This window comes from Gavialis gangeticus, unplaced genomic scaffold, assembly GCF_001723915.1.
Source record: "Gavialis gangeticus isolate Ggan-Ray unplaced genomic scaffold, GavGan_comp1, whole genome shotgun sequence".
Lineage (NCBI taxonomy): Eukaryota > Metazoa > Chordata > Crocodylia > Gavialidae > Gavialis > Gavialis gangeticus.
Window position 1 is genome coordinate 62,787,875 of NW_017728994.1, and position 11,150 is coordinate 62,799,024.

At 41.8% G+C, this 11,150-nt stretch overlaps 1 protein-coding gene across 2 annotated transcripts in view; it reads right to left on the minus strand.

Annotated features, from left to right (window-relative positions):
* Positions 1–2,231: 2,231 nt before the first annotated feature.
* The window catches only part of MCMBP (minichromosome maintenance complex binding protein), a 37,729-nt gene continuing 28,810 nt past the window's right edge, over positions 2,232–11,150 (minus strand). For both annotated transcript variants that reach the window (XM_019502920.1, XM_019502921.1), the window contains 6 exons: positions 9,459–9,576; positions 8,861–9,026; positions 5,227–5,360; positions 4,242–4,406; positions 3,080–3,168; positions 2,232–2,638 (listed from right to left, as the gene is read on the minus strand). In XM_019502920.1, the coding sequence (XP_019358465.1) occupies positions 2,512–2,638; positions 3,080–3,168; positions 4,242–4,406; positions 5,227–5,360; positions 8,861–9,026; positions 9,459–9,576 (799 nt within the window). In that variant the 3' untranslated portion in view covers positions 2,232–2,511. The remainder of the gene's footprint in view (positions 2,639–3,079; positions 3,169–4,241; positions 4,407–5,226; positions 5,361–8,860; positions 9,027–9,458; positions 9,577–11,150) is intronic.

Below are 11,150 nucleotides of genomic sequence, written 5' to 3' on the forward strand. Positions count from 1 at the left end.
TTTTCTTTTTCCCCCCCCCCCCCCCCCCAACGACTCTTTGCTGCAGCAAATGCTCTGGATCTCAGAAATATTCAGAAAGACTTTTTAGAAAAAATTCTTCTACTAACATGGTAAATTCAGTCTCCTTGAAATTTTACTTTGAAAAGTAGATGCCTTTTCTGGAGGATAAACGTTAGCCAGACCAAATAATTTTGGCTTCATGAAAGCATTACTGTATTAGATTTTTGGGTCCTTATTAAACAGGTCAAACTAAATGATCTAATGGGCTCTTCTGGCCTTGAAATCTGTGAATTGCTGCTTTGCTCTCCCAGTCCAGGTCCTGTATTTCCCTGAAGCATTTGAATAAATGACCGTCACTAAAACCAAAGCAAGACGCAATGGAAAATGTCAGGATGTTCCTGCCATGCGCTTGGCGCATAGGACGAAGAGGAAGTAACATTAACACAGCGATGTACATTTGATGAATTGTTTGCAGTTTTCAGACTGTTTAGATTAACTTCCTTGGGAAAGGGACATTTGTTTTCTGTTTGTAGAGCCTGTTGTAATATATTGCTATTTACAACTTCTTCAAAAAGTAACTTGGGGAAATGGGAGAGAGTTCCCGGAAAAACTCCACCTGCTTCTACTTGTTAGAGTTTTGGCAGCTTCGAGTCTCCAACTTTTAATGAGTGTTAGGCACTTGTCTTTGTAATTAAATGAAACAAAACAAACCCACCTGTTCCAACTCTCAGGCTGAGGCTTTCACTTACCACAGAGGTGACTGCCTATCTGCTTCTGTGGCCAGCAATATGCCCATTTACCATTGTGAATAAAAAGGCCCAGACTGTAAATCTTCCACACATCTCTGGTCACTTTTATGAACTTGAGTTCAGCCATGTGAAATTTAAGTTTTTGTAATGAGAATCTAACTGAAGTGGGTTGGAGTAGCTGCTGCACCAACTTGCGAAAAAGGATTTTATTTTGAATCCTGTTTTTTCAGTTATCATGGAAGATGGCACTAATGGAGTGTGTGTGTACTGTTTGCTTTAAACACTTCTGCAGTGGAAGAATAAAGGCTGATGGTTGCAAGTCATAACTAACAATGTGGCTAGTTCACATGGAATTAGTGATACATGATTTGGAACTGGGGGCATTTAGGCGCACACTTTTCTGTCCTGCGATGCACTGGAGATCCACCACTTCAGAGCAGACTCGATTAATTGAGTCTGCTCCGCACGTGAGCTGAGGTGAACTGCGCTGTGCCGCATGCGGTTGTGTAAGCGGTGAAAATGCGTATCAGTGTGCAGAAAATGGCAGTGGTGCACTTTTGAACTAGAAAACCTCCAATGTGTGTTAGTTCAAAAGTGTGCTGATGTGCATTTCGCCACTTATACAATTGCAAGGTTTGCAGCACCGGGTGCTTTTCAAAGCACCCGGCGCTACACTGCTTACATGTGTAAAAGTGCTGTATTAGTTTCTACTAGACTGAGATGGAACTTCCCAGTTGGGCCAGAATGTAATAACATCTATTTTAAAATCACAAATTCTCTGATTTTTCTCTCCCCCCCGCCCCAAAATCTGTGTGTGTGTATATATATTACAGTGAGTCACGCACTGGTAGGCTTTCAGATTTTCTTTTTACAATTTTAATGCAATTTGAAAGCCTACCAGTGCCTGAATCACTATAATACATTTTAAATACCTATACATTTTGGCATTTGATTTTTGGGGGTTTTTATCATGAAAAACCAGCGCTCTCCCTGTTCCCTTGGCTCATCTGGACATAGTGCCACAAAGCAGTGGGGGAGGACAGCTGCAGCTGGACCCAAGCATCCCTGATATGCAGGTGCCCTGCTGTTGCCTCTCACTCCCTGCCCAGCCTTGCCAGAAGGGGCCCCCAGCTGCCAGGGCTATGGGACCAGAGACCCAAGTCTGCAGCCACCTGCGGCTGGAGCGGGAAGCAGAGCCCAGCCAGGGGGTGGGTGTGAGCTGTCCCCTGCTGCCTTACCTCTGGGGCCTCTGTAGGCAGGAAACGGCATGGCCAGGAGGGGAAGCTTGGTGTGGCCACTGCACTGCCTTGGTGAGGTAGGAGGTGCCTTACCATTAGGCCTGTGTGAGTAGGGAAGTATTTGATTCACTTGTTTCCACAACAGAATAAATAAGTCAAGTTCTTCATCTAGTGAGCTCCACCTGTAGTTCTCTGGTAATCAAGCTTAATTTACACAGTCTAAGGAACTGAGTTTACACAATGCTTTCTGTATTAAACCTTTAATATCAAACAATTTGCTCATTGTTACCAATTCTTAATTACAAAACAAGCTCCAAAAAGGTCCATAAAATCAGTAAGTTAGGTATTAACTTACTGAACACCATATAAACTAAGCGTGTTCAGGCTTCAAGGGTAAGTGTCCATAATTTTTGGTATAAATTATCTACAAAAAAAACTTGTATAAACAGTATCCCAATCTGATTGCTGCCTCAACCTAGGATTAGACAAACATTTCAGAGTCACATAAGCAAAATAGAAAGGAATTAAAGTTCATTGCCATTGACGCATTTTTGTTGCTGGAGCCTGGCTTTACGTAATGCCTCGAGTTGCTTTGCTCTTAACCACCTCTCTCTTGACAGTGTTGTCTGCCCAGCACTGAGAGACAGAAATCTAGGAGAGCAAGAACAGTTGAGTTAAATATAAGAAGTTATACAAACACCTGCCTTTTTTGGCAACACTTCAAAGAAGAAACAATGCAGTGGGAAGTTTCAGAACCAAACAGCTGGCAGCAGTGATGTCTCAACTATGTCCTCCAGTTGTCCATACTTTACAAAACCTTCTTGAGTTTAAAAATACCACAAGATTGAGGAAGGCATTTTTGCAGATCCTTCCACAGCTGTATTTCAGCTTTCCAATAAAGTGCTGGGACAAACCAGGGCATCTGTTCAGTGGACATAAAACAGTGTCTCTTACGGAGCCAGGACAATATTCTGAAAAGAATGCGTGTCCTCTACAGGTGCTAAGACTTGGACAAGTGGCAGACAGAGAGTAACATTAATAGGAAACTAGGACCTATTAGGTTTTTAGTCACCAAAACATAATGGTGCTCACCTTGCTACAAGCAGAGTTCGATGGAGATCATCAGCTGTTATGCTCTCAGGGTCATTCTTGCGCATTTCTACAAAGTCTTCCTCAACTGCCTAGATAAATTGAATTCGTTAAGTAATTTGGGTTTACAAATGATTATCATCAACCCCCTGGTCAAGGCAGAATCACTCTTTTCAAAAGCACCCCACAAAGTGTTACTTTAACCTGCTCTTCAGTGCTTCCAAGGATGGAGATTCTACAACCCGTCTGGACCACTAGTTTCAAAGCTCGAACACCTTTGTAGTGGGAGAGTCTCTTATTCTCCAACTAAAATTTCCCTTGCTCCTTTTCCTGTCCTCTGCTGCCACAGAATATAGGGTATTGCCATCCTCTATATATTAGATATATCAGTCCATATCAGACCAGCACCGATAAAAGGAAAATTGACATGATTGGCAACTGGCTTTTTTGGCCAGTGTAGCTGATAATGTCACTGATAAATGCCACGTGCATGTGCGCACTCGCAGCATGCACACGGCCAGGAATACAGCCCAGCAGCTTGGAGAGCAGTGTCTGGCTAATATATCTGGGGTGGGGAAAGGGGAGTGGAGGATCCACCATAACTCCTGTGTCCTTTTTGGCAGTACTGCAGCCTAGCCAGCGGTTCTGCAGTCCCTATTTGTGCATATGATTTTTTTTCTACCCTAACTGCAGACCTTTGCATTTTGTCCTTATGGAATTTCATTCCATTACTTTTGAACCATTTATCCAGTTTGTCACGGCCATTCTAAACCCTAATCCTATGCATCAGAGGGTCTGCAATTCCACCTTAAATATCTGTAAGGTTTGTATAGTTCTAGGCAGAGATTGGCCCTATTTTCTAAGCTACTCAGCTGCTTGTGTCCAAAGCAGAGAAACTGAGGCAAGTCCCCCTGCTTCAATACCAAGTGTCTTGATAGCAAGTGTCTAATCTTTCAAATAGTGAAAAGTTTTAAAATGAACCAATTTACAGCCCGGTGCCTTTGCTAACGGTGCTCTGAGGACAAGCAGTTCTTGCCCTAGGTTGGTTTCTGCCCTTGACAAGAAAGTGCTCCCTGTAGCTCTCATGGGAATCTAAACAGTTTGAGGTAAGCAGTTTCAGATAAAGTAAAATGTCAGCTCCATCAGCCTTTACAGTCTGCCATACCTTGGTCACTTCATCGGAGATGCTATAATCCAGCAGCCTCAACAAGCTTAGATAGATGCGGAATTTGTTCAATACAGATGGCAGCACTGCTGTAAGGAGGCTGTTCATATACTCCTCCATGTTTGGTGGAATTATTTGTGGTTGTAAGTGGACCTGGCAATCTGACTGAAGAAACAAAAAGAAGGGGTAAATATCATCTCTAGTCACTCCAGCAAGACTCACTTAAGATTTCTGTGCAACCGTGGAGGTTTTTTGATAATGTTATGTGCAGTTCTGGAAAAGAGTTTGCTGTTTAGCACGAACAAAAATATTTCCCTTGTGAAACAAGTGAATAAAAGCTTCACTTTTTACTTTCGTTTTAGAATCCCTTCTTAGTCAACACCACAGGAATTATCATAATTTGATCGGCAACACAACAAAGGTTTATGTAAAGGAGGACAAAAATTAAGACCTTGGAAGAGTAGTTCAAACAAAGGAACAGTGTATTTGCATAACCTAACATGTTAATATAGCCCAGTCTACATATGTTTTCTTTTTTTCTTCAATAGGGATACAAGATCTGTTTCTCCTTGCACTGTCTAGCATCGCAAACGGTAAGGGAAAGTTGTATTAGAATAACACTTCTATGGTGTTTCTATATCTGCAGACCTTTTCCATTATTGGTAATAGCTAGAACAAAGCATTTTAAGACATCTTGCTGCCACTCCTACAGTGGGGAAAAGTCAGTTTCTCTAATGTAGAGAAGTCATTCTCTGGGTTTTCCTTTGGCTGAATAACTAGACAGGGTATAGGCACTAGATACAGCTCTTCTAGGTGCACTTGGTGGAAGGTAGTAACAAGTGTCACCAACCTGCCCATCCCTCTCGCAATAGGAAAATTGTTTCCCTGATTTCACATGTTCCTGGAATGGCATACTTCATATTCATTAAGTGGCTATCAATGAACTACACCGCCACCCTCCCAATTCAAGAAGACCCTGCCATACCGGTAGGAATGATCTGCCCTCTGAAGTGATAAGTACATTAATATTGCATGGGAATTCCATCTGGTGGTAACTGAAGTCATAATCCACTTTCTGCCAAGTTATCAGGTTACCCAGTGCTGTCACATTATGTACACCTAGAAAAGCAAGAACAGATTCACTAACACCTGGATTCAAAGAACTGCCAAAATTTAAATTCTTTTCCAATCTGGTTTTAATTAACAAGTCAGCAGAAACTTCCTCTGCAAGCTTCCTGGCACTTGGTCACAGTGCCATTAGAAACAGCGTGGTTTGAAAACATAACCAAGGTAGTAAAGGTAATTAAGAGCCTTTGAATGATGTTGGGCCTAAAAGGTGACCTGCCCTAACACAGTGTGGTAGCACTCTGAGAAAAGGTTAGAAGATGAACAGAGCCATGAACACATACACAGCTTACCTGCTAGAGGGAAAGGGTAACGGTACGTGTATTGGAAAGCTTTTGAGTTATATTTCCATTTTAAGGGAATACTGCTGGCACAATTCCAAACTGCCATATCTAACATTTTGTATATACCACTGTTATAAGAAATACTCTAGAAGCCTAGAAAAGCTTTAGCTGCATAAGGCTTAGAGAATAATACTTTTCTGTGAACCTCAAGTCTCAAAGTAACATCCCAGGATTGAGTATGATGGGGTGGGCCTGTCCAGAACCTCTGGGAAAGAGATGCCACTGCCAATAGCACAAAGTTCCAGTTTCTACATGACAGATGCTTGATTTTAAGGTTGATGTTTTAACATACAAAAGTAGCCAAACTCCCACAACGCACCGGGAATGAGCGGATGTGGATACACTTCTCAACCCTGAAGTGGAGATCTGCTCAGTTTTTGGACCCACTGAAAGGTGGGGGAAAGTTTGCATGCAGTTAACCATGCTGTCCCAGTTCTATAAACAGGTCCCATGTTGGGATTACTTGTTGGTGGGCTTAGATTTGTTAAATTCTTTCCAGTATGCATGAGTATCACCTAACTAAAAGGAAGTGGCTTTGTGCATGGGGAGACATGGCAGGATTTGCAGGACTGATGCATTTTACGCTCGGCGAGTTTGGAATCCTACAGCTCATCGTACGTTGTGCTGGCACTAAACAACTGAGCTGATTAAAAACTTTTAGCAGTCCGATTCATTCTCTGCAGCCTGATCTGTATCTGAAATAGCTGAGCTATACTCAAAGTAGGCATCTCTGATGCCAATGCTATATAAATCAGTGATGTTGCTTTTATATTAAATTACAGTAAAAACTCCTCAATGTTTTTGCCAGATTGGTTACTCTGCCCTACTCATTCTCCCTACTTCTACTGCAGAGTACAGAATAAAAAAAGCAAACTACAAATGTGAAGTACAGTTGTTACTGTTCCTTTGACTTTGGGAAACTCTGAAAGACTCTGTGGCTTTCAGGGAAGGGTAATAATCTTTACCTGTCAGTCACTGGTGACATTCTACTTTTGCAAAACAGCTCTTTAACTTTTAATACTGTTTAGCAATATCCTGTGATATTAGGAAGAATGTAGTCAATTCTCATTTAGTGTTCCTAATACCCATGTAAAAACAGCTTTTATAGAATGAGGCTTAGTTACCAGACTAGAAATGGTGCTCTATTATCATGATTTGTGCTGCATGAAAGTTTAATATTGCAGAGCTTATGTGGAAAGAATTGGTATTTTAGACCCAATTCTAGACAACAATCACCATCTCATGAAGATGGTGCTGCAAATGCTTCATGAAGGAGTGGACATGGAGACCACTGTTGTCTCAGCCCTGAGTGGAGGCCCGTCTGGCTTTTGTGCCCATTGATAGCATGGGAAAGTGTGTATGGAACTGACTATACTGTCCCAATTTTGTAAACCAGGTACTTAATCATACAAGGCATTCACACCACACTGAAATGTATTTATCAAAAAATAACTTCTGCTATTTTGAGAGCAGTCCCATCTACCTCTTCTTTCCTCCATTCCCATTTTAGAATAACAAAACACCACTCATTTGCCTTTGAGCAGACCTTAAAGTTAATTACTTGAAGTTGCATAAACGGTTTGGGAGGCTGTTCAATAACAGTGAGGAACAGCAGAGAATGCCCAGAGCCACCTAGATCAGTGTTTCTCACGACCCAAAAGCAGGCCATAAGAATATATGAAAGGGTTATGAACAAACTTTTAAAGTTTGTTGATCCATTTTTAAAGGAGAAAAACATGGGAAACTGTGGCTTTCCCCTGCAGGCTTGCAGAGCCCCAGTCTGCAAGGAGCTGCTTAGGACCCCCATGCCTCCACATCCACCTCCTGCTCCACACACGGGGGAGCTAGGGCAAGGAGCACTGGGTTGGGATGGGCCATCAATGTTTACAAATGGGTCCTGGTACAAAAAAGTTTAAGAACCACTGGTCTAGATTATCTCACAGACCAGTGCAAGATGGGCGTAAGAGCCAACAAATTCATTTATACATTTTGAAATCGCAGAATGGTTCTCAAAAAATGTAATGAGCCAGGAAACTGTAACACTTCATTTTGAAGAAAATCTGTTGAAACAGCAAAGTCCAGCTGATAAATACTAGATTTCTCTTAAGTTGTAACTCCTACTGCCATCAAATTACAGAAGCTGTATGTACTTAATTCATCAGCTGGTGGTTAACTACCTACCCCTGAAAAAAATTTAAAAAAAAGGCAGGCAGGCTATACTTTTGGGACTCTCTCTTGCCCCTTTCTCATAGCTCTCATTCGTAGATCAAGTCTGACAGAGAGCACATCAGAGCATATATTCAATTTGCTTTATGGCAAATATCAGTGCAAAAAAGAGCAAAAAATCCAGGAGATCTTTACTAGTTATAACAGGGGACAAATGTTGCACTGGCAGGAAGACTGACAAACTAGAGAACAGGCCTTCTCCACCTCTCACTTCTGTAATGCTTAATATTTAAAAAGATTTCCCTTCACTGTCTGAAATATGGCTTGTATTTTAAAGATAAAACATTTTAGAAGGCCTTGTCATAAGTACATGACAAGATTTCTATAATGGATTACTTTGTGCATTCAATACCAGTTTAAATGCAGCCAGTTCCAGAGTTTGAACTGTTTTGAAAGGGTTTCCCTCCCATCCCACAGTACTTAAATACTTTTAAAAATAGTATCGTAGCTTCATGAAAGTTGGCCAGCAGACTCTGGAGCAGGTGAATGATGTTTAAAACTATCTTTCATAAACTTTGTTTAGACGCATCAACCTCTTGCTACCTCTTGCCCCAATATAACAAACTTCCTCAAAAGGGAAGTTAGAGAAGATTATTTCAAAGTCCAGCTGTGCTCATTGTGCATCCATAGCCTGTTCAATTATTTCAAGTAAAGTTGTAATACAAATAACCACTCCATTCATTTGTTCCACGCAGAACTGAAAAGGGGAGCCCCATCTGCACGCTCATTCAGTCTTTTCTGCTGAGTACCAAGAAAGCCAGGGTTCAGGGGAGCTCTGCAGTACAAGCATTGGTGAACTAATACTATACTAAGAATTACCAACTCATTTCACGCTGGTCACTCACCCAAAGGGTGAAAGAATTTGTAACACTTTACCTCAGGACAAATTTTACAGTGGAGTGATGGAGATCAGGAACAACTCACCTGTTGCATCAAGCTGTCCTTGCTCAAGCAAAGTCTCATCTATCACAAGAGAAGTATTGCTGGCCAGCTGCAATACTCCACTGACTAAGCGATTAGCTGTGTAGTCCTTGTGTGGGATAAATCGTGAGTGGTTCATGTTTTCTATGGTCATCTGCAGACGGTAGGACTGCCAAGAGAAATGAAAGTTAGATGCTAAATATGCAAATTCTCTCTTCTCCACCAGCCTTGTAGATATCCATATCACACATGATAGATTATTGCAAAATTGCCAAGAAAAGAAACAATACTATCTACATACAATCACAAGTTTCACAGATGTTAAACAGGAAAAAAATATTCCAGGAAAACAATTATGGTGAGCGTGTGTGTTTTAAGCCACCCATATACAGCTTGTTGTACAATACTGCAATTTCTTACTCACTATGGTCCCCAAGCACATTGCTTCTTTTTGGTAGAATGCTTTCCAGAAATTTGTGGTGAATCAGTAAGTATAGAAAAGTGAAATGATCTGGATGCACAAACATTCAAGGAAATTATACTGGGAAGCAAATCACGCCATAATTAGAAATCCATTAAAGCATGTCAATGCCATCCTTACTGCTGGAACAAGCTGCTGGATAATACGGTATATGTGCTCTGTGAAGATGCTATTTCTCGGACAGCCGCTCAAGTTGACTGTGAATTTTCCCAGAGGAAGCACATCTCTTCTCGCATAGCTAGACCAAAAATAAGACAGACTCGGTGAACATCTGGCCAACAGAGTATTCGAACATATTATCAATCACTTCAAGAGTGCCCTGTAGCATCTCTGGCATCTGAGCATATGCCCTAGCTCCACAAACCCTAGAGGCAGTGTATTCAAAGGGCTCTCTAATTTGATTTAACTGGCTCTATTCCCGCTGATTACAGGTTAGAGTACACTAAAGTTTGTGGTGAACTCATACTTTTAAGTGTCACAATATCAGGTACTGTACTAAATTAGTATTAAAGTACTATTTTTAGACTTTATAACGAAGCAAATGCAGCAATTTGCATTTTTCCAAATATCGGTTTTCAATTTGTGTAGAACCTTTTGCCTTCAATATTTTTGGTTTCAGTTTATCCGACAGATGCAGAGGCACTTTAACTAGAAGCCTTCTAGTATAACCAGAAGGACATGACTTCAGTGGCACTTGGACACCTACTCTAATCTTCAGGAAACATTCTACTTGGCACCAATCACCAACAAGCCTAAAACTAGAACTACACCAACATATGTCGCATGTCGGATCAGCACCAATAAAAGTAAAAGTAACAGTATTGGCTATCAGCTTTTTTTTTGGTCGGTGTAGTTGATAATGTTCACTGATAAATATAATATGCCTTTTGGCCAGGGCCCCTGGACGCTGCATGCACGCAGCCACATGCATGCACATGGCCAGGAGTGCAGTTGGACACTGGAAAGCAGCATCCTGCAGGTAAGTCTGTGGAGGGGAAGGAACATGGAGGGGAGGAGGCAGATCAAGGCCCTCACGGTGAGGGAGGGAGTGGGGCAGGGGGCGCTGCCCAGCCAGGGTGGTAAATAGGATCTGGGGCCAGGGCAGGTGGCTCCCCACCACTGAATGCACCTCCTGAGGGAGGCATGGAGGGACACCAAATTGGTGCGCAGGTGGGCTGAGGGCTCTGCTCTTCTGTCTTTTCCTTGGGAGCCCCATGCTGGCTGTATGCCCCCTGAGTATCTACAGAGTAAGATGTGGATTTCCCCCTTTACCAGAGGAAATTGTGGATTTTTCATTTTAGCAGAGAAACCCATGGATTTTACAGTTTTGCAGCAAGCTCTCTGCAGGCTGGCAGAGTTCCAGGAAGGGACAGGGAAGAGGGCGCCAAGGCAGGGGGCACCATGTGCATGCACGTTCCTCTGGAAGGGCTGCAGGGGGTCTTCCATTTTAATCATGGATTTTGGGGGGTTTATCAGAGAATTTGCAATTTTTTATATCCGGGAAAATCAGGATCCCTGGCTATCAGATTGGTATTGGCAGATGTGGCTGGTTAATAATAGACTATCGGTATTGGCCAAGAAAATCTTTATTGGTGTATCCCTACTAAAGGCCTCTGACACTCTAGCTTATAGTAACCAGAAACAATCAATCAGTTAAATCATTAAGTACTGGTACTTCATTAACAAAGTCAGTCAGATTTAAACACAACATGTTTTGTTAGTCTCCAATCCATGGACTGAGTTTTCAAAAATAAAGGGTGAAGAAACAGAAGGAAGGAATTTGTTTTAACCCTCAAACACAAAGGATGCTTA